Here is a 24,711-nt window from a genome sequence, read left to right as displayed (position 1 = left end):
CACAGTTGTAGACAAGGAAAGCAGCTACTTGCACTGACTGTCACGAGATGCTAACTCAAATGCATAAGGCTCTTGGAAGCTTGATCTTTACATTTTGCATCTTATATGACATTTAACTGAAGAAAAAAATAGAAAGCGCCACCAGAGTTACGCTCTTGTGACCACAAACAAAGCCACTCCCAACAAATCTTGGGGTAAAAGAAAACTGAGCAAAAATCTGACAAAACAAAGAAATCCATCTGTCAATAAACCTATTGAGTCCTCCCTGCCAGATGCTCGGGGGGAGCTCGCGGGCAGTGGTTCCCATGCAGCTGAGTTCTCCCAGTTCAGCGCTGCCAGTCACTGGGATGTTGTCCAAAAGACGCAAACGGTCTTCACGTCACGGCGCTCAAAAACATAGCCTTCAGACTGTGCAACTACACAGAGGAAACTTGGGAGGGGCAGAACTAAAGAGCTGGGGGAGACCAGCTGTAAGAAGCTCGGAAGGACCGTTCAGGCCCCAGAGTGGCTCAGCCTTGGAGAAAGACTCTTCTCCCAGAAGCATGAGCTTTCCGCTCGGATGTGAGGCCCAGAAATAAGCTGCACGTTTACAACAGTTGCCTGAAAGTTCACAAGGAGATAGAGGTACAAGGGTCACCACTCCAGCGATGTCCCTTGGTAAATAAACATTAGGCATATACAAAAAAAACCAAACCAAAACAAACAAAACACCAAAAAAACACTTAAAACTGAGAATCAGATCAAATAGGAAATGGTCTATTTAGTCCATTTTAGTCCATCTTTATAGCCCTACCAGCAGTCTTTCTTTTCACCTGCCATGCATATCTTATGCACTTACTCATCAAGCATATATTAAAGATAATTGTTTTTTGCTTATTTAATGCTCTGAGTTTTTGGGGTAGGGCTCTTGCTTTCCCGTGGTTCGTTATGAGCCATGTCTTATTGTTTTCTAGCTATGCCAAGCGCTCAGCAGATAAAACCAACTGCTCGTAGGAACGGAGCAGGGAGCAGCCAGTGCACTTTTCCTTGCCGAGCGCTCTGAACCTCCGCACTGAAGAGTCATGCTCCTTTCGATCCAGTATTTCTTTTTTTGTAAATAATTCCAATGACAGTTTCAGCAGGAAACGACGAACGTGTCTCTGCCTTTGAATGCCTGGGTGTTTGGTGGAAAAGGTAAGGTAGAGACGTAAGCTCAAACACTTCTCTCGCACAGGTGAAGGAACTAAATTCTGGGTCACCTTTGTCATGTTTGAGTGCTGTAACCGTTCAGATGTTCACTAAGAGAGAGACTCTGCCATCACCACTGCCCCTTCAGGGACCCCCCCCCAGACCTTAAAAACGAACAAACTAACTCGCAGGGATCTCCCTCCTTTATTGTAAGAAAGAGAAATGTAACTAAAAAAAAAGAGAGAAAGAAATGACGTCCCAAATGAGTCCAACATATATTAATCCTGAGCCAGGTTCTACGTGTTCAGAAAACAGCATCAATAATCTCATTTAAGAGATTTTTTTCTCATTAAAAGTAATTATATAGTAATAAATGTGAGGGACAGCTACAACAAGAAACACTCCCAGATAAAGATAATTTATCATTATTTCTACGTAGCTCTATGTTACCTCTTTCAATAATGTTCATTCAATTTTCTATTGTGGTAGAGATAACCTATCGATTTTTATAGGTTTTTCTTTAGCTTTAAGAACTATCTTCTAGGAGTTGCTTGTTTTGTTTATTAAATAAACCACCTGTCATATTCAGTAGTCAGAAAAGCCAACAACAGACATGCTTTTCTAACAAATTCACACTAAACCCTTACATATGTGTAACAAAAGAAGAACTGAAAGTTTCTGCTTAAAGCAAGTAGGTCATGAAGCTTTAATTTCCATGAATTTTATTTCTCAAATATAAGGCTCTTACTAAAAAGCATGACTACTCAACACATCACTACAATGAAATATGCCTACCTTTTTCATAAAAATCTTTCCAGTATCGCTCTTGTTGACACTTACCTTGTGTAAATTGAGCTAAAGAAAAAGATGAACTAAACCAAAGTCGTTCTGCTGCCCGTTTCTCAGTCTGGACATCTTTGTTTAAGCTTTGACTTGGCTTAAATGAACGAATTAATATTGACAAAAACATCAACTAAGCTAATGAGTTGTTAGTTAAGGCAATAAACATGTCACATTAGAGTCAGCGCAGTAAAGAGGTAATTAGCCCTGGAAAAGCTCTGCTGATTGGAGCTGTTGAGCTCCTCTGCTCTTAACCTTTGAGTCCATTATCTGGGGCAGGAGAAGCAGCGCTATGCTAATGCCAATTCCCCGATACACATCAGCCCTGCTGCAGCAGCCGGAGGCCCTTCGCCGGCCCACGCTCACACTTGCTCTTTACCGGGCATCACCTAAGGAACCTACGCACTTGTGCTATGAGCAAGTGTGCGGGGAAAAAGGTTCTGTAGCCTTTAACAGACTCTTCCAAGACTCGATGTCATTTGTGCGTGTACTTCAGCCATTTCAGAAGGGCTGATATATTGAAATATATTTTGAAATTGCTAAATCAGGTTAGATTTCCAGCAAAAGAGAAAAAGAAAGAACATCATACTCTTTAAAAAAAAAAAAAAACAAAACTGACCTAGATAAGTTTTAATGTAAGTTAAGTAAGTTTTAATGATTTACATGTACATTGTGCTATAAAAAGTCATTAAGAAACAAACCCACCAAAGCTCTTTTCATTAAAAATTAAGGTGTGACTCGCCAGACAAGACTACTTCAAGCAGTAACTTGGCAGAAACGTAGCTCAGGAAGTGACATTCCTATATATATTGGCATTAAAATATCACTTTGTTTCAGATGTTTTATTCCGCTTTGCTACGCGTATGCCACAAACATACGGAAATAAAGAAACCAGGAGTCAAAAGGCTACAAGAAATTCTGCCACTGGAGAGGAGGGACCACCCTGCTAGCATAAGGGAGCGACTGAGCGCGATCATGAATTCCAAACCCAGACTGAATTGCCCTCAACAAATATAGATAGAAGGATAAAATTTTGGGCACGTGCTTTGAAGCGCTTTCAAAACCTAGGGTAGAGATAGCAAGTCTGTCAGTTCGTTGGCATCTACACGGGAGGCGGGGGGAAGGAAGGCTAAAGCCAAGACAAACACAGCAGAGTAGTTCCAGGTGACACCTGCCTACTTCTCCTGTGCTTACGGGAACAGTAAAATAAGGGTCTTTGATGCTATGTCATTTTTAATAATGACAATGTGACCTGAATACTAATACATATTCAGTTATTTCCAATGCATATACCCCCTTGGATTTTTAAAATGTCTTTTCTTGCTGAATCTCAAGAGCTTTAAACATATTACAGCGGTCAGCATTGTTATCCCCATTTTGCAGAGAGATTTAAAAAAAAAAATAAATAATTTGCTCGGGAAAATCAATAGCACAGGCATGAACAAGACACCGATATGCTGATTCCCATTCTCATAATTTGCCACGAGATCAAGTTCCAAGTGAATAAAAATGACAGACACCAAGAATATGATTTAACTTGCTTCGAATCTTTCTCTGATTTTATAGAGGAAAACAAAAGTGAAGAATCCTAGCTCTGACTAATTCTTCTGTCTTCCCTGTCTCCCTGTGTCTTTGGGCACAGTATTTTTCTACAAGAAATTAAATCAAATTGTCACCCTTTCTGGATGATTTTTTTTTTCCTGATTTGATGTGTAAATGTGTGAAACGCCCAGAGAAAGAGAGAAAGACAAATCTGGAGAGCTAGGTTAAAAATTCACATCCCTTCCTCCCTTCCTACTTGTTGTAGTGCACTGAATTTTTATTACATATCTTGCCTCATCTTTAACATAGGGGTAAGTCAGAGGATAGTTGTTAGGCTTAAATTAAAAAAATGACATATGTTATTTCAAGAAATTTTATAAAGATGCAATTACGAAAACATTTTTTTTTAATACTCACTCAGTGTCACATTTTTACAGAACTTATTTTCAGCATATTTGCCTCACACTTAAATTCCATTTTTTCAACTGAGTTTTGCTGGGAGAGAATAGCCTTTTGCTGACTGTCTCCAAGTCTTTTCGGCACCATTCCTGCAACAGGTGCAAAGACCCAACTTCTACGGCAATCTCAAAATTGGTATGAATAAGTAATATTTTTCTTTATTTTCAAAAGGATGATCTTACAATATAGTAAGAAGCTAAGTAGTTACTGCGCAGGACAACAATGAAGCTTGCATTTCTTTTTTAAATTAAAAACACTGAAGAATTAAATCTGCATTGTTCCTGTAGGAAATGAGAAAAACAATAAGACTGAAAAGAGATAATCCACAACTGCTGCACTTCACTGCAAACGACACGACTAAAATCCTGCACGAATTCTCATCTGCAGCTGAGTCGAAATCCTGGCTGCTGTCGTCATTTCATGCGGTGCTACGAGCTGAGCGGGTAGTCGGGCGGAGGACAGACAGATAATTTAAAAAGCCTGAATTGCTGTGCAGCCATTTTGTACTTTAGATCAGACAAGATATCTACTAGATTTATATCTGCAGCGCACATCCACGCAGGGACTGTTTTATTGCGTCTCTAGTTGGTCACTCGGTGCAGTTTCATTCACTGTGCAATGACTCAAAATTAATTCTCTATATGCCCGATGAAGTAAATTTTGTCTGCAACGGCCCAACCTGCACCTACCTGCCACGCTGACGTGCCGAGAACAATAGCACGTTTGCTGTACAGTAAATCAATAACTACTATCTAGTGCAGTCTGAGTGATTTCAAAAGGGAGAGGAAACAATTAACAGTCTCATGTCGTATTGGCCGAACACAGTTGCAATATTTTCGCCTTTGCTCTTTTGAGGGCTTAAGCACAGCCCCTCCTGTCACGCGTACTCAAGAGTTGACACAATTTTCAAAAATAACTCGAGAACCAGAGGAAAGTAATCTTTGCTTATTTTGTCTGTATAATTAAACGGGCAGTTGAGTTCATTATCCGAAAAAAGGGTAAAACTTGGAATTAGCACAAATGTACATTTAAAACAGCATTTATGAACTGCTATAGGTCCTTTTTCTCATTTACTTCCAGAAGGTAAATACTTCTAAACGTAAAGACATTAAAAGACTGGTAATCTCAGAAGGGCGAAGATTATTATGAAAAATGCAGCACTAGCACCCTCCTAGAGCAATTCCGCCTTCACGCTCTGTTCCAGTGGCTTCCAGCCATCGCTCGGCGCGCAAGCGGCACAAAACCTGGCCTGACATTTACAATAACCTCTCAGGATACTGAAATTTAAACTTTTATTTATTTAGTTATTTACAGCTCATATATAACTACAATAAAAAATTTTTGCGTCATGTGTTTGTCTGATTGGAAAGGAAGTGTCCTCATTCACTTTGAAGATTTAAAAGCATCAGAAATATTATTTAACCTTAAGGGAAACATTCGTGCCATGTTAATTATCTATGTAAATCCTAAAGATTAAAGAGAGGTTTATCAGGTCAGAACAACCCATTCTAGATGCAGTAAATTCACAGCATTTCTTTTAAGCAGAATTATATATTGCTTTTTACATTAAATGAATAGACAGCAAGGATTTTTGTGCCAGATGAGCACTGCCTCTAAGTGACATAAAAATTACCTCAGATTTTACATAAATCCTTAGGAAGAGAGGGAAAAGAAAAAGAAAAATGTTTATAATCGCTGGTTTCCCAGTCTTTTCTGTCCACCTATGGCCCAGTTAAGCTGACCTAACAATGCCATTTTTCTTCCTCTCAGAGTCTGCAGTGGGGGAATCAAATGTGAAAGCAAGATCAATTCTGTTCCAAGACAGTAAATGAGTTTTAGATCAGACTTGTTTCAATTTATGGAGAGAACCCAACTATGGTGGTTTAAATGCATTCTTCCTCTAACTATGAAATTATATTACAGCGCTACAGAAACCGTAAACCATCATTATTTTAGCCCCAAATTTGTGTACAATCTAGCAGGGTGGAGAAAATCAATAGGGCTTAGTTCATAACTTTGCCAACTGCACATTTTCATTCCTATTAATTGTGTAACTATTATGCAAGTATATATAAATATTATTTATTTTAAATTAGGATGCTATTTCTGTAGGAATGATCATCATTTTACAGGAATTCGCTGTTCTTTTCACAGCGCTGATTATACAACGCGTTACTCTTAGGAATCTTTCCTGTCAAACATAACTACAAATAATTTTTTTTTTTTCAAAGCCGTTCGGATAACTTTTGACCTACATAATGGTGGAAGACATTTGCGCAATCCCAATAAAATAAGCAAAGCCAATGCAACGACTCGTATGAGTTGGTGATCACACTTTAACGTTCTCGATAGTATCAGGGTCTGATATATAAACACACCGGTATCCACAATGACACGTAATTTCTTCTCAACTCCCAGAAAGCTGCATGGCCTGTACAAAACCTCAGGGCAGCACAACCATTTTAGGCCGTTCCACACTGCCCAAGCCCTGTCACCCCCAAAGGTGTCTGTCCCCTCACGTGCGGTAGCGCACCCGGATCGGGCTCTGCTGTACCTCACGCCGACATCGTTGGGCTCTCTGCAGGACAACCCCGCAATCAATTCAAGCAGATTTGTCTTTGGAGAAAACAAAACCCGAGTAACAGGGCTTTACTGGAGCAGGGCGTTATGTGTACGTGCACGTTCTGAGGAGGAAAGCAAAGCTCTCGAGGCTACGAACTGCTCCTTTCCCTTTTGGCTATTGTGGCACATCCTGAATCGCAACCCAGGCAAGCCATAGCTCCGAACGGGAACTCTGGCAATAACAGATCTTATGTTAAACTGGTAACTACAGCAACAGAAAAAGAACCATACAACAAGCGATTAGTTTTCTAAGACTTAGGTCTCTGAACTCATTTACTGCGGTGTCTGGTCAGTGCCGGTGCAGATGCACAAAAAGTGGTCACGGCCCACTTCCTTTGGCAGCAGCTAGCTGCTCTGAGACTGGCCTAGCTGCAGTTCAAAACCGTACTCTTAGACAACGTGCCGCAGAGGACACAAGGACTATTTGTTTAGTGCTGTTTTCCACATAAATTGCAACCACATGAGGACCGTCATCTCAGAGAGGAGCCCCAGGATGGTACTCAAGTCATACACATTTGAGCTGATTATGTGCTTCTTGTGCTATGACCCTTCATAAAGTTGAGATGAATACAAATGCTTATAAAACACAAAATTAAATAAATTAGAAATTAACCGGGGACCTGTAGATTTCAGCAACATTTTTTCCTGTTACATTTTACACTTGCCCAGAGAGGCTGTGGATTCTCCATCCTTGGAGATATTCAAAACCCACCTGGACACTGTCCTGGGCAGCGGGCACTAGGTCACCCTGCTTGACTTGGTGTCTACAGATCCCTTCCGGCCTCAACCATTCTATGATTCTGTGATACAGGTGAATATAGGAACCACTGTTTGGGATGAGATGAAAGTTCTCTTCTCCATTCTTATCACTGTGATCCCCTGGGATACCAACTACTTAAAAATTACTGCTGTAGACAGGTACATAGGGGAACTGCCTTAGGAAAAAAATAGTCCAACTCCCTAACAGTCAGCAAGGTGGACTATATTAAGGATTAAACCCTTTAAAATTCTTAATATTTACTGCAATTTTCACTATTTCTTGTTATCCAATAAATGCCTAACCCTGGTTACACCTTGGTCTAAAGTAACTTCTAGCAATGAATTCCATAGGCAACGTGCTTGCTATAGAGCAGCACAGTGAGCCTGGGGGAAAGGAAAGGAAAGTAGCAGGGAAACCCAGGCAGCCCTCTGGAGCGGCCGTGCTCCTAACGCAAGCGTGCCTCGGCCACTGCGGCAACAACGCAACCGCGGCTGTAGACTAGAAAACTCGTGTTTAATTATTGTTTTAACATGAAGCTAGTATTTCTCTGAAGAACAAAGGCTGCGAAAATAAGACTATGATTTTCAGAAGTTTCTCACTCAGATAAATCCTACCTTCTTCCCAAGCAATCCTAAAACTCCCAGCAGAAACCAGAAAAGAGGGGAGAAAAGAAAGAAAGAAAGAAAGAGGGGAGAAAAGAAGAAAAGAAAAAATCCCCAGACTTAAGAGAAACACTGAAAGAATTCACAGAAACTTCAACTATTTCACAATATAAAGTATTAAAGAACCTATATATTGTGAAGGTAAATCCCTGCTACTTCTCTCTAAAACAATATTACGATTATTATTTCTGTATATCATCTCCCATGTTTCTCCTTCCTACAATGAACAATCTTAATTATCTGTTTTCCCAAGTGTTTTCCTAGGGTTGAGGTTATTCCTATCATACAGTTCTGGAAGATACTCTGGAACTCGGAATTCTCTCCCGCCACCCTAATGAAGGGCTAACGCTCACTTCTGTGATGAATTAAGTTAGTTTCTGCGTATCTCTTCATCACTCTCGCAATGAAAGCGAGCACAACCTGATTTACTGATGTGCATATTAAGCAACAGTTCATAAAAGGCAGGTGTTTGGGGTGTTCTTTTTAAACACCCAAACTATTGATTGACATCATTCGGGCATTATTTTCTTACATACAGCACTAAATAGCAAAAAGCATATGGAACGCTCTGGTTTTCCCGTCTGGCATATGAAAAATACACGTTCTAAATTGAAAACATTACACGTAAATAATATAACACAATCCTCAAATACACTGTTTGCTAAGCCCTCTGCAACATTCAAATACTATCTCCACATGTAATCACAATTTAAGAGTAGGTATCAGTCATACAAAGCAGCAAAATAAAACTAAAATTCGTCTCTTTTTTGGAAAAAATCTTTTCTCTTTAATATGGGCACCCCAGTTCAGACATGCATGTGACCACTATGGGGCAACAATCTAGACTTTGCACATGGTTTGTTATACTAAAAATTGTTCTTGCTTGTTGTGCCATCAACGGCACTCAGCGCATTTCATCAGCTTCGCAACTGGTAGGCTATTTGTGTGAAATGGAAATTGTAATTAGATTCCAATAGCGACAACCTTTCACTGTCCACATCAGGAAGGAAAGAACGAATCACAGGTAATACACTAGACTGCAATAGTCTGTGGCCAGAAACATGGATTGCAATTACGAACCACAGCTGCAAAATATAACAGAGGTATCTAGCATAGCAAACCATTCAGCATCCCTACTTCCACCTCCCTTTGATACACATTCCTGGAGCTGAAGCTATGCTTTCCTTCAGATACGCACAGTGCTGGCACCATGAATTCTGCTGCTCTTGTGATAAGCTTCCTGAGAATAAACAAGAAGCAAAAAGCTGCGTAAAACAAAAAATGAGTATATATTTTTCTGAATTTCCCACCTAAATGCAAAACCTCCTATCACAGAAACGGCTCTTAAACATCCAGACGCTCTTTTCAATATATCTTGATAAAGAAAATCCCTTTCTGGAAAAGAGACCGGTGATGGAGCACATCCTATCTGTAATTGTTGTGTGGTGTCAAACCAAAGTAATCAGTCCTGACAAATCTGCTAATCTCAGCACCGAGAAGCACTTTGCACTGAACTGTGATCTTTACATAAATGCTTCTTCTAAGAAGTGCAAACACATATATACTTGCAAATATGTGTAAATAAGCACATTCAGATTAATTGTGGTACATCCTGCTTGTGTGAAATTACTTTCACTCAGGTAGGTTTTCTCCCTTCTGAAACTGCAGCTGCTGCCCGTACATACATTTCACTCGGGATGTAAAAACACAAGGCCTTAAGCTTGAAGGTCTTGGCAATTCCTAAGAACTTAAATCAGGAATTATACTCCCCACAGGTACCATAAGGTTTTCATCAATTTTAGACCTTCAGCTTCCAGCATATCTCACCTTGGCTCTAAAAGGGGCTGTAAAGAGCAACGGAAAGCGCCACGTGCTTGGGACTGGACCTAAACCCAAAGGACTCAGCCCTCAGGTCCTCTACAGGAAACGACACACTCAGTTGTGCAAAGAACAATTTGTGAATAAGAATTAGGAGCTCAAGAACGGTGCTGAAGTGCGAAATCACTGAAAAAGAGGAAGGGATTCTCGTGACATCAAAAGGGACTTCTGTTTCTTGCATACAAAGTAAGAAACTCACTTTAATTGCTTTGCACCATAAAATACCGTCAATTCAGATCATCAAAAGACATCCAGGGTCTTTGTTCTCCTTGTCTTTCTCTCGGACATCAACACAGTCTCTTTATCAGCCCAAAGAGTAACCTTCACAAAAAATGGTAGAAAATTAAAATTGAGACCTTTACCCCTCTAGAAAACTTTGGTGGCATCAGCAGTGGTTTTGAAGGTTATTAGCGATGGTGCTCTCACACTGACAGCTAAATCACATAAACTTTATTTTCTTAGGAAGCAACTATTTTCCTTACTTTCCTTGGGGATTCTCCGAGTGTGATACTCTTTTTCTAATACCTAAGTTGCCTTCACAGTGCTTCTACTATTCTGTTCCTTATCTGCAAAATGGGAATAATATTGTCCCTTTAAGTTAAAAAAAAAATATATCTATCCAATCAAATCTGCAATTTGACACACTTTAGACTAGATTTTTCAGGATACTTGGTATTTACATTGAACTTTTTAACTCCTCTCCGCTATCTCAAAACTGATTTTATCCTCTTCCACGATCAGCTGCATCCGTAAACGTTTGTTCAGCAGGTTTGCCAATGGGACCTCAGTTCTCCCCAGGGGACCTCAGGAAGCTCGACTTCCCACCAGCCCTGCAGGCGAGGCACACGCGTGCACGCGATTCTTGCCACGCGTCCCGGTGGGACCGGCGGCCGCGGGTGAAGCCCGTTCCCCCGCCCGGGGTTTGACTCCCGCCGAGGGAAGGGCCCCCCTCCGCACGCGTAACGCAGGCTATAGATTCTCCCGTGAAACTAAGGATCGCAACACAACACCAGGAACGAGGGTGTTGAGCTTAAGGCTGAATTTTAATCGTTTGGATTTACAACATGATCATTCTTTAAACAAAAACTTTGTGCTTTCTGAGGCCTGATCTGGTGTGATACGCCCACAGTGGCACCCCTGCCGCGAACCGCTCACATGCGCAGCTATTCTGCTAGTACTGTCCAGTCTTTGTGCCCCTTGGTCACCTTTCCCTCAAACATATTTTAAGGTCATTTATCAGCGTATTTTAAGATTTTCCTCTGCCTGGGTTAATGAAGCTTTCCTATTGATTGGGTCACATAAAGCACCGTGCCTCGGCTGCAGCTGGGCGCAGGATGCTGCAGTGCTGCAGCAGCACAGGCATTCTGAAAACTCATCTATTTTGCTTTCTTTCACATCAGATAGAAATGCGAGTGTTCTCTGGTGGAAGGGTTCATGTTTTGTCCAGTATTTTATACGAGAACCTAAGCTTGCATACTTGGAACGAGAAAGTACGCGGAAAAAAGGTGCATGGACACCAACACTATTAATACAGGTCACTGCTACAAAGGCACTTTTCAACAGGTCTGACTCCCCTCCCTGGAGAAAGATGGGCTTGTTCCAGCAACCTGTGTGTTACACACTTACCTCAAAATGGGGTACCAGTGACAAAGCTGAGTCTTTACTTACGGTAGCTTACAGACTGGCAAAAACCGTAACCAACTGATTCAGATCTGTTACTGAGCTGTTACATTATTAGGCTCCTTCATATTCAAAACACAAAGAAGAGATAAGTTTTAGATTATTGTGTACCAACTCCTTACAATAATCAAAATATTAAATTTGCAAAAAAGAAAGCTCTGATTAAAAACACATCATTCAAATCATTCAATCCCCTACAGGATTTGGGGGGAAAAGGTGAATTTAGTTTTCAAATTTGGTTTTGTCACTAAAGCTAACAAGGAAATAGAGATTTCAATTAGGGTATAATATTGGTGCAAAGATTGACTGTTTTCTGCCACACAGATTTACTATTTTTCCAAAATATTATCTCTAAGGCTAAGATACGGGTTTCATTTTTTTGTAAGTCACAATTTTTCTGTTTTTTTTTTTTTCCCCCCTCCCTTCAGGGACAAAATTCTGCTCGAGACACTGATCTAGTTACAACAGCCCAGGGCGAGGGGGGGTGGGGAAGGAAAACTGCAGGTCTACTAGTACACTGAAAAATCAAAGGAATGACACAAACCGTGGGATCCATACAAATCTGCAAATCTTTCTGCCTAACTGATATAAAAATAAAGTCGATAAAATGACATGCACTGTTACCACTCTCTCAATTATGAACAATAAATTCTGTTACTTGTTTTAATCACACTGCTGCTGTTGGTGTTTTTTTTTTTAAATGAAGTTACTGAGCCATTTTGCTTAATTTGCTCTGAAAGGCTGCTGTTCAGGTGCTCAGCTGATTTATTGCATCTGTAAGTGATGATCCTGAGCTCGCTCGCTCCTGTATCAATCGCTGTTGCTAGTTCAAAGTATCAGATACGCAATAGGTGCCGACAATTAGTGGGGTGCGACAATCTCCTCACAAGGACCGTTTTCTGATTGTCTAGATTGGCGATTAAAATATTTTCACAATACAGAAGAACTAATGTTTCAAAAGACATGAGAAAAGGTTTCAGCTAGTTGATACAGTAAATAGCCCTGTGTTCACCAAGGGTCTCTGGTTTGGACGGTGTTGCCTTTTATTTTCAGATGAAGTACATTTGGTACACTGCGCAACAATCTATAAAGCTAGAAACCCCAATTTAACAAAGCACATGAAATATCTGACTTTATACCCCAAATAATCTTGTGCCTACTCACTGTTTCTGTGCAGAAGTACACGTAAAAACGGATTTGGATGAACGGATGAAGCACAGCCAAAGTATACCTTGAAAAGTAAACTTCTCTCTAACATACACAGACACCACTCCAGCAGTCATAAATTTTATCTTTTAGAAATATTGTGAAAATAAATATATTGTTTACAAAATGCATTCATAGGCTGCAATGAGGAGACTGAGAAGATGCTACTGAGTGGTCAAGTCTGAATCATCAGGCAGTAAATAGCGCAAAAGAGCAAAAATCCCAGTTAGGGATAATAAAATGTGGAATAACTCATTTAGGGACTATAATCCATTCTGCACTCCACGTGGCAACAGTCCTGACTTAGAATTAAAGGCTTGACCCAGTTCATATCTGCAAGCAAGCTGAATTCCAGTAGCACGCTCAAACTTAACTATACCGTTCCTTCCTTAACAGCGGAGCTTACAACCTTAACCAAAAAGTATTTTCTAATGCAACTTTGTATGCATGAACATACAACTTGTTGTGGAAACTGTGGGCCACGAACCTCTTTGTTCCCGTTTTCCTCAAAGCTGAGTCCTTCTGCCCAGCAGTTGGTCTCATTCACACCATCTCCCCCACTAAGATCCTCATCAAACCTGCTTGTCCTCTCCCACCTTCTCCCCGAGCAGCTCCTCTCCCATCTGCTTCTCACCTCGTCCTTCCTCCCTCAATTCTCCTTGCCTGCATCTCCTCCCCGCCAGCTGGTTTCCAGCATTTCTCTCCTCTTTCCTTTTGTCCCACACAGGGTTGAGTCGAGCAGCTCTTCCCAGAGCCACGGGGCTTTCCTGGTGCAACGCAGGCGCCACCAGCACAGGAAAGCCCTCCCTCCCTCTCGTTCTTGCAACTGATGCCGTGTTGTGACTGATGAAAAGAGTTCAGAAGAAAAACTGCAGGAAAGACCCTTAGAGTCCCCTCCACCTCCGGGGGAGCGTGCCCAGCTCAAACAAAGGTTTAGAGAAGTGGCAGCCAAATAAATCAGTCTTTAAACAACGCACTAATCTGCCAGGAGCTAAACCAATCTTCCACGAGAACATAAAAAGATAAACATCCTCAATATCCTTACTCCCCATGAACTTTAAAGCCCTGCACCAAAATATGGCATAACAAAACTCCCATGGCTAACATAATACATTTGCTTTCAAACTGATGTTAAAATAGTATCTGTTTTCTCTACTCTTCTTGTAAATGACCAAACCTTTTCAGAAGACATGTTCCAAACAAATTCAGTCTATTAAACATAACTAAAATTGACTTTTGGGTTCCAAATTTACACTTGACAGCTTTAGGCAGCTGAAAAGATGATCTTACAAAAAGAAATACTAGACAATCTTAAGAATAAGTGGTGATACCACCCATTACTATCTGGAGAAAAGAGAAATCAGAGAATGCAATAGCTAAGACTGAATCCCAGGTTTGCTTCCTGATGGAATTAAAAACGTCACTGGAATAGCTTGGATGACAAAGCAGAGATCAGTTTTGTATTTTAAGTCTCGCTGTTTTTGTTTTTTTTAATGGTCAGCTCAGTTATGCCTGTTTAGGATACCATCATCATACTTGCCGTTAACACTTGCTCTAAAGCAGTATTTTCAATTGCTTTAAAAATGGGCAAAGTATCTAGAATCTGGTATTTTAGGTTGTGATTTTGGATCCTTTTAGGAATAACAGTTTTACTATCTCTGTAAGATCAACAGAAAAAAAGGCATCGCCCGTGCTAATAAGAAAAAACAACCCACTCAAGTTTCCAGTCCCTCCTCAAACTTACAACTGTGCTATTAGAAAGCACCAATAACTCACATTTTGGAAAAAGAGAGGGAGAACGGGACAGGAGATGCAGCTGTAAAACCTGGGACATTTCTTTGGTTACCCACATAAAATATGCACAAAGGCAGGCATTAAAAACCATTGAAAATTGAATGTGCTAGAGATTTACTGAAAATTACCTGTAAAACTGAAAAGAGTATGTTCAATAAGGAGGCAGCAAACATGCATTTTCTGTGGCGATCGCATCCGGGCTCCCGCCGAGGGCTACGGGCAAGTCGGCGCTCTGCAGCTTGCTCCGGCGGCGGCACCCGAAGGCGAGGAGCTCGCTCTTCTGCGCTCGGAGCGTTTCTTCTCTTCCTCTCCCATTGCTCAAGTGGGGCGCAGGCATTCGAGGGCATGAGATTAGTAAGGAGGAGGAGGACAGGCCGGAGGGGGTAAAGCTAGCCAAGGTTAAGCACAGAGGTACGCACAGACTGATTTTTGGTTACGACACAACACTATTCTCCATAACCTGAAATAGAATGCAAAATTCCCAGTTTTCTAATCTATCAGCAAATCTTTCTGAAATTCGTTAACAGCAAACTTATGAAAATGGAAAAATGCGTCTGGGCAATCTTAACTCGTGTCCTTGGCATTTACATATTATGACTGAGACTTATAATCAAACAACGAGGTTATTAGTTGTGCAGGATTTCTAACATACTTCTTACACAGGAAAGAATTGCTCTGGGACTGAAACTCTCATAGAGCAAAAGAAAATTATTCTATGATTTGGGGTATGAATGAATGAAGTATTTTAAAATTTTATAATATCTCTATAAAGCATTTTATATTCAGAATGAAAATTCACTCTAATCATTCTTGTATCTATTTCTCAGCGGGAAACAAACATCCACTCAGCCTAGGTGAATGCTGCGAAAACATATATGTTTGCAAACACTTCTCTGGATACAGAAAGCCTATTGAAAAACACTTATTCATTGCCAAGAGTTTTAGATGCAAGGGAAGTACAGAACCACCTCTTCAGGGTGAATAAACGTTTTAATTGAACTGCTTCTTATGAGGTTAATATAGTTCTGCGCTTGGAATCAAGACAGACTGGAGGAGTTAACTCAGGAAAAATCTTCAAATAATAAGGAAAATAAAGAGCTGGAATAGATTTCCTAGGAAGATTATGGAGTCCCCGTCACTTGAGAGTTTAGGATTAGGCCAAAAACCGCGTCAGGGAAAGGAACTAGATGATCTTCTGAGGTCCCTTCTAACCAAATTTGCCAGGTTTGCCTGGAAGAGGACAAAGAGGCACACCTCTGACACAAAGCTACTTCCTTACTGTCAAATCCCCACTTCAAATATCGATGTGCTGAATTTCCAATGTTATTAAAACTATATTTGCTTTGAAAAATACATCTTCTTTTCTTCATCCTAAGCTAACGACGTAATTGCTTTGGCTGAAAGCATAGCTACAGGCTAAAGGTTTCTGCTCAAAGGTGCAGGAAGTTTACACGCATGGCTCCCTACTGGAAAAACCATCTTAATAGCAGCAGTCTGACCTCACGTTATTAGGCAGACATACATATTTCTATTTCGGTCCAGAATTTTCACTCGCTTCCCCTCCTGGCCTGCAGCTCACAGGCAGAAGGTCAGCTGCTACGAATTTGGGAAATGATAATTAAAAAAAGAAAAATGGTTTCATGAGAGTTAGGAACCTTATTGCTGGCTAGCTTACTTAACATCCCCCTTGTCCCCAAACGGCGGTGACTGCCATGGATCCTGTAATACAGAACCCCCTCGCCTCTGGAAGTATGTACATGTAGCCTGCAAAAACAATATAAATAACTCAACGCCTTGAACATGTCGTCACATATGACACTGACTAAGTTAAAGGGCAAAACGCTTATCATTAATAACTATATTGATGGCAGATGCTTTGAAAAATATACTGCATTAACAATGGAATCAAGTATTTTCATATTCAGGACAGAACAGTCATTCAGATTTATCAGCCCATTAACTTTATAAACACAGCATTAGCTGCAGTTTAAGTGTGATGTGGTGCATCTGTAATGAGAAATTCTTTGGGTGGCATTTTATAATTAAATATCTCATGAACTATTTGTAAGGTCAACAGAGATTAATGCGAGATGTCAGGCAAGGTCACTGTGTGAATTTCTAGAGAATTTCATCCTCTCAAAAAGACGTTATCACAATTATTATTTTCTTAAATACAGTAAATCACATGTACAACTCATACAGTTAAAACCTACAATATAATGTTAATGGCATAAAAAAGTCTTTAATTTTGGTAACTTATTTTGAATTAGAGAGGAAAAATTTTAGGCTTTGGTTATATACCATTTTTCTCATTACTTTGGGTAACTGGCAGCGCACAATTTCAGCGCAGGATAACAGAACACACAGATTAAAAAGGCATCACATCTTAATAGTCACAGTAAAGGGATGGAAAAAAAAAATCACCAGAACCGCTGTTTCTGGAGACATTGTCACACAGGTGGTCAAAAGGAAATTTGCTACAGCAGCTCTCCAGCCTAGGCTAGCTACACCTGAGCAGTTTGCACAGGGAACTGAAGCTGTATTTCAGGAACGGTTAAAAGGCAGGCAGGCCTCTTCCAGTTTGAGGACAGCCATACAGCACCAGGCTTCCATCAGTATTTATTGCATGCTATAGCACTGAGAAATAAAAAAATACAACTTGAAATGGAGGAGAACCAATAATTTCTTTATCTAAGCTTCTGTTGCTTCAGAGCATCATTTATGTCCCACAGCCAGCTTTCAGAAAGTAGACGACATCTCAGTAACCGCTCATCTCTTAAGGGCCAAGAAATATTTTCTATGCCATTGCAAGTCAGAGCAATAACCTGCATGTATTTCAGATTGGTGCCTATAAATCATAATAAGACAAAGAAAAAATTCGAGTCCTAGTGCATACTAATAATGTTGTTTTTGCACACTCAAAGAATTGTTCAATTTTTGATCAACTGTTCAGTTTTCAAAGTAATTCCTACTGCAGTACTACACATGTGGAGTAAAGATTAGAATGGACTTTTTAGAAGTATGATTATACACAGAAAAAACATCCCCAAAACAGGATTTTCTGGTAAGCGATTCTTTCCCTTTTCAGTGAGTCTTCGCATTCTCTCCCTTTGGGAAGAGCTGTGCGTTGGTGAAATAAGGGGTCATGATTACATCAAGATTAGAGAATAGACCTCCAAAAGCAAACATCAGTCTTTGGCATTATGCTGATACTCTTCTGCTTCATGATTATCCAAAAAACCCACCCTCAGTGTATACGCTTTAGACATTTACGGTGAAAATACCACCGAATGAAGCTGCTTAGAGCTGAACACCGTAGCTCTGGCAGAATGAGCTCCTGTCACAGGTACTGACAAATTACTATGTAGACATGGCCAAGTTTACAAGCTAATTAACTGGAGTGGAAGATGAGTCCATCTCACAGACATTTCCAAAGACTATCCTAATCTTCCCCACCTCAGAGTATCGCTTAAAAATGCTTCAGGCCTAGCCAAACACAAATCTATAGGCATTAAATACTTCTAATATCCTTACAATGAGTTCTGTAAGATGGTACGCTAGAAAAAAACTAGAGTTCAATTTTTGTATTTACTGTCAGCATACCTACAGACAGTTTCACACACATTTGGTTGACAGGATGCAGAATTCTGTTTCTCACAAAATGAATCATTATCCAGTTCACCTCACCTGCCCTACCTTCCCTTTGTTAAAGTAAAGACAAGCCCTATCACTGTCACCATACATGCATAGATCAATGTCGACTGAGAGGCGATCCCATCAAGTATCTGAAGGGGGGGGTGTCAAGAGGATGAGGCCAGTCTCTTCTCCGTGGTGCCCAGCAACAGGACAAGAGGCAATGGGCAGAAACTGAACCACAGGAAGTTCCATCTGAACCTGAGAAAAAACTTCTTCACTGTGAGGGTGACAGAGCATTGGCACAGGTTGCCCAGAGCGGTGGTGGAGTCTCCTTCCCTGGAGATATTCACAACCCGCCTGGACGCGATCCTGGGCAATCTGCTCTAGAGGACCCTGCTTGAGCAGGGAGGTTGGACGAGATGATCTCCAGAGGTGCCTTCCAACCTCAACCATTCTGTGATTCTGTGAATGTCGCCCTACCCTAAGCTCTTTAATGTTCTCCGCCCCCGACCTCCACGCCCTCAAATCACCTACCACTAATGAAAACTTGAACTTCCTCTTTCAGGCTTGCAAAGTTTCTTCAAATACACAAACATGCCCGAAAACTGAAGAAATGAACATTGTTGTTCTAACCAAATTTTCCAGTTCAACTTCCTCTACTTGAGCAAAACACCTGAGAAGATACTAACCACTCACCTCTAAGAAAATGTAACATCGTACTTTGGTTTCAGAGTAGATTGCACCAGAAAGACAGCAATACTGACTTTAATCAACATTGTTATTGCAAGGGTCATAGGTAAAATATGACGATGAAGATCCTACTTCATCTCTTGACACAAACACAGATGAGAGTATTGCTAATACCAGCATCAACCAAAAATATAACCCAGCATCTCCTGTCTGTTTTTCTCCAACTAATCTTTACCTCTTGAGGGTTGCAATGGCCCTCTCATTTGAAGAATTCTCACATAAGATGCGAGTGATCCATTCATGTCACCTCCCGCTTAGTTTACATCAATTTACTTGAACAGGAAGAGAGTGAAGAGGCTCTCCCTAGCAAATGATAAAGCACCTGCTTTCCCAATGCAAACCATCACAGGCAAAACTGCTCTGCTCTTCCTCTGGCCCTTGGTCCATTTCAAATATTACTTTATGGTCTTCACCTAAATTTTTAACATTTTAGTTCGTCAAGCTTCATCCACATTAAAAACTGAAATTCAGCCTATCAGTCAGCCAGACAGTTGTGCAGTGTTTCTAAGATTATGATTAGTAAGAGTTCTAAGTTGGAGTTTATAACTCTACTAAGCCTAAATATAACAAAAATAACACGCAAACAGATAAACAAAGAACATTGCTTTTAACAGCAAGCGACACCACCAACTAGTTCAGCCTGTAAAAAGCGTGGGAACGCTCAAGACAAGGCATTCTTGGTTGAAATGATTTGGTTTCTTTTCCATAGGAGATCAGGCAATTTCAGTGCTCCATCGCCTTTTGGAACTGAAGTGCAGAGGAAGCTGACCAGCGCGGACAGTGTGCCACTGAAAGGCAGGAGAACACGACCGCAATCTCCGCATCCCCAACGCAGCTTCCAAGCAAACAGAGCGCTCTGCGCTGTGTAGAGTCCAATAGAGACATCAGCATCCTCTTTTTTAGGAAACTCTAAAGACAAGTAAAGCCTGTTTTGACCCTGCGCCCAAATATCACTCAGAAAAGTAAGAAGTCTGACTCAACCTCACACCATAAAGGAAAACATGGAAGAACCTGTTTTGTCCAATCAAAGTATTGCAATCCCTCATGCTGAAACATCCAGGAACACAGGAAAGTCTATTCTTCTCAATTGTTTTCTCTCCTTCGAACAACAGATGTTGTTCGAAGAGAGAAATAGCTTAGTAACTTAAACCCAGCAATAATGCAGAACACACTAGAAAATGAATAAAGAAAAAAAAAACCCCCAATGTGATCACAAGGTAAAAAAGAAATAAAAAATGTAACTATTTAAAGCAGAGTTCCCTATACTTGCAAAAAAACTTGAAAGGACAGAAGGAAGCAGGGAACTGCAAGACTTTGCAATTTCAGTTCTGCAAAGGACTTACTGAGGAATGTTATTTACTAAAGCACAGGAATGCATTTACCAATGAAGTATATGAAGATGTCAGTTGGGGGGGGGGGGGAAGAAGAAAAAAAGATTTTCTCTAGGTTTCTCAGAAATATAACTTGCTTCCTGAACTACTGCATAGCTAACCCTACACTTCCTCACTGACACAACCAAGACTTGCGCATTTTTCAGATTTGCATACACTTGGCAAAGTATGTGCTCTTTGAAACCTTTGCCTTTCAAAAATCGGTGTGGGGGCTTTTCCACTTTGTGGAATACAGCGCTTACAGCTATACTAGCGACTTAAACAGTGCCACATAATGCCCACGAGCTCCTGAACGTGATCCTCCAATGACTGCTAGCACAGTGCTGTTCCGTGCCAACTAATACTCTCCCGCGCAGTTCCTGGGCATTGCTCAGGGCCAGCACGGGCAACAGACCTTTCCCAATGGGCAGCAGGCATATCACCACCTTGTTTTGGAGGGCGAGTTTTAACAGCGTAGATGCAAACTATTCCATGCCAGCAAGCCTCAATGGAAGGGAACGGTCTAAAGCAAGTTTAATGTGTTAGCATAGTAATAAAATTATGTTTATTTGTTATTATTCATATGATACTCCATTACCATGCAACTAAAAGGGCAGCATTTTTCCTGCATTTAATTAAAACCAAAATATAAAATTTATCATTATGAAACTGATTGACTTATCGGCATATTTCATTGGAAACACAAGTTGGAGTAAAAAAAGGACTTGGAAACAACTTAGAATTTCTGAGTTTTGTACCTTTTCTGAACAGAACTGTCTGTAATCTGATATTTCAGAGAATATTGTCACCTACAATAACAATAATCTCTGGAATAAAAGCAAGCAGAAACATAAGAAATGAAAACAATGTAAAATATGTCCTCAGTCATGCTATGGCACACGAAACCTTCAAGATTTCTTTTGCTAAATACATAAAATACTGCGTTATGAGACAACCGGTGCTTGTCCAAAACCATTGTCATGTTGATGCACTGCAACAGCGCGGTTCAGCGGTAACAACCTACAGCTCATTATAAGCAGGATCCCAAACGGAAGGACAGTTTCTTTGCTTTGCAGATGGCTGCAGCCTGAAGTTTAACCCCTAGAACAGCTGACCTCGGCAAGCTTACCAATAGCATTTTCACCTTCTCTTACCGTTACTACCTGTCCTCCTCTTGCAACAGTACACTGGTTTTCAATTACTTGTTTTTTCCACTTTTCCTCAAAGGCACTTGGGCATCTGGTGGAGACTACACGAGTGCACCATGAGAAATCCATTGCTATGAAATTATCTAGCGTTAATCATTTTTAAAGATAGTTGACATTTTTTCAAGCAATACTGGCAGTGAGTCCATAGTGCTTCAGAGTCAATTTATAGAGGTGACAAAGAGGACTTTCGCCAGACTCCACATAAAAGAAACTAGTATCAGCCTGCTCAGAACACGTCCAAAATAGTTGTAGGAATGCAGTGCGCTGTGGCTGCATTTGCTCCTATTAGATTTGCAATATCAACATCAAATAGTCAGTCTAAGGCATGCATATGTAAGCAGCTTAATATAAGATCACAATCACTGTTCATACTAAAGATAATTACATCTTTACTAATTCTGGATATGTGACCTGAATGTAAAGTTCTTTTATACAGTACATCATGAATCCTACCATTTTTCCATTACTTTTGTCTTTGTTTTTCACCTTGGGCATCTTGCACATTTTTTTGCATAGCCACATATGCTTTTGTGCAGCCTATTGATCCACATTGCCAAAAGTATGAGGGGTGCAGTAAACATACTTGTCCATGCTTCAATTACAGAGAAAAACCTCCATTAGGAGCAAGAGCTACTATGTGATGAAAATGAAGATTAATCAATGGAACAGGCAGGTCTAAAGCTCATGGTCTTCTCCTTCTCTTTGTATTAACCCAAATAACGTTTTCGGGAGAAAAAAAGAATAGTTACGTTAATGCAGTCTTAGATGCAAGCATTTTAAGTGTAACTGGAAAAAGAATAAAGGATGTTAGTATTTCAGCAGGAAGTGCTTGACCACGACAATAAAAATTTGAATGCTTCTCTTCCAGAGACAGGTACTTCCCTCTCACAAGTACCACTGCAGATCTCACTACCTAGTCCCAGACTCCATAATTCCGCTCAGCTATCTGTATCAGTACTAATTTCTTGGCAACTTATTATGGTGTTGCTTATTTGTATGTCCAAAATATCTTCTCGCTATCTTGTTCTCCGAAAGGAAATTCTTAATGAACAGATTTGTCCTGAAATATAAGTAAAACAATAACATAATTAAAAAAAAAAAATCAAAACAAGGGAAAATAGTACCCAGGATACTTACATGTATGCCTTGCCAAGGAATAATTTGATCCACCACTAGTTAAACCAAATCCCTCAGGAATTTGACTAGAACTGCGTGGCCGAGTCAAAAGTTTTGGAGGTTCAATTTCAGCTCCAAACTCTGCTCCAATCACTCCAAGCAAAACAATGGCGGTAGCTTGCTTCCTTCTCTCTTCATACGAGGTAGATATTTTTTTCATTTGTGGGAGACCAGACAGACAACCTAAAATGAAAAATAAGAAATATGAGGAAAATCAAAAGCAGGGTTGTTTTCCAGTACTCCAGACAAAGTTGTCCTTTCCAGAAGAAAGAGACGACATGGATTCCATTTAACTTAGAACGTGTCTTCAGCACAGCTCGCTTCCATCGCCAGGCGTTCAGCTGCTTGGTCTGATTCCACTCTGCTTCTCCAAACCTACCAGGCGTGATCCAAGTCCAGACGCAGCCACTGTAACGTCTGTCTCCAGTGACACCCACCATCAAAAAATCGTCAAGATGTCCCAGAAATATCAACCATCCGGAAACTGTTCCAACTTCACAGTTTTATTTCTTCATTTGGAGTGAGGCACAGGGAATTCTGGGTTTGTTAACCAACCTTTTCTGAAAGGTGAGGTACGGCTTCCTTCCTGTTTACTTTAAATCCGAGTAACAAGTTCAGCTGAAGAAGTAATCAGCTGTTTCTTCATAAAACGGATATTCAAAATTGTATGTTTGTATCACATATGAGGACAGTCACTGAAACAACAGCATGCTCTTATCGCAATTTTTATGAATTTTAACATAACAGTATATGCCTTTCAGCTGAATTAGTATTTTCGTACACTACAACGTTACGTATGGTATTTTAACAAACATCTTCAAAAATGCTGGAAAAACCTCACTGAATTACAAATTTTAAACAAAACTATTAGTTTTACATCGGTAGTCTAACGTAGCCCAGGGATTCGTAATTTCACGAAGCAGATGACGCTTTTTCGGAGCAAAGAGACAAAACCCGGAGAAGAAATTTACTGGAACGAAAATACGGTATTCGTTTATCCTGACAGCTACCGTTCCCTTTTATTTACAATGCTACTCCACAGTACACTAGCAAACGCGCTACCACGTATCGTACAAAAATAACGAAGTCTCGGCCCTCCTTACAGCACTGCTGTTAAATCCCTGCCGAGAAGCGGGAAGGCACCACCTGGCATTAAAGGAGACTCACAAGCTCGCAGAGTAACGGGGGGCGAACCGGCGCGGCTCCGCCGAACGCCTCTCTTTGCGAGGGACAACGGGCCGCTACCCGCGAGAAAACCGAGCCACGTTTTAGACGGGGCCTTGGAGGACCACCGGAGCCCAGGCGCCGCCGCCGCGACGGCGACCTGCCAGCCCGAGGGGAGGGCAACTACCACGTAAATAAGTTAATCTAACAGCTTCACAGGAAGAGGGATGAGAACTGTGACGGGCAAAGCTTAAATTTAGGAGTTTTAATTGTCGAGCCATCGCTTATCAGCTTCCCCCGCCGCCGCGCGCGCGGCCGAGGAGAAGGAGCGGCTGCTCCGGCCGGGAGCCCGCCTGACGTCTCGGAGCAAGATGAATCGGCGCAAACTCCTGCTCTGTTTTATACCGTTCAATTTAGTTTCTTGCCCCGCTCGGATGAGCGCAGCCCCGGTTATGGATTTCTGTTCTAACGCGGGGCAGCGGGCGCTGAGAGCGGGCAACGAAGCAGCTGCCGGAGCCGGCAGCGCGGGCGGCTGATCAATAGGCGAGGCGCTGACCCCGGCGCGCCGCCCCGCGCCGCCGGACACAGCGCACATGTGCGCCTTCCAGCAGGAAATTAAACAAGGGGGGCGCTCGCCCCCCATCTCCTTCGGCCTCGGCGGCGCCTTAACCCCTTCCTCAGCCAGCGGGCAGGGCTCTCGAGGCAGCCGTTGGGCTGTCCGCCCCGCGCCAGCTCGCTCCCAGGTGTCCGTTGCAGACGACGAACCGGCCGCAGCGAGCGCCCGCCTCAAAACGCCG

The 24,711-nt window shown here is 41.2% G+C and overlaps 1 protein-coding gene across 5 annotated transcripts in view; it reads right to left on the bottom strand.

Moving 5' to 3' along the window:
• LOC138060884 (WD repeat-containing protein 7-like) overlaps nt 1–24,711 on the bottom strand; it is a 177,881-nt gene that overhangs the window by 66,345 nt on the left and 86,825 nt on the right. For all 5 annotated transcript variants that reach the window (XM_068927403.1, XM_068927402.1, XM_068927405.1 and 2 more), the window contains one exon: nt 22,712–22,933. In XM_068927403.1, the coding sequence (XP_068783504.1) occupies nt 22,712–22,933 (222 nt within the window). The remainder of the gene's footprint in view (nt 1–22,711; nt 22,934–24,711) is intronic.

This window comes from Struthio camelus, chromosome Z, assembly GCF_040807025.1.
Source record: "Struthio camelus isolate bStrCam1 chromosome Z, bStrCam1.hap1, whole genome shotgun sequence".
NCBI classification, from domain to species: Eukaryota; Metazoa; Chordata; class Aves; order Struthioniformes; family Struthionidae; genus Struthio; species Struthio camelus.
The sequence above is the reverse complement of the archived record's forward strand: the minus strand, read 5'-3'. Positions and strand labels throughout refer to the sequence as shown.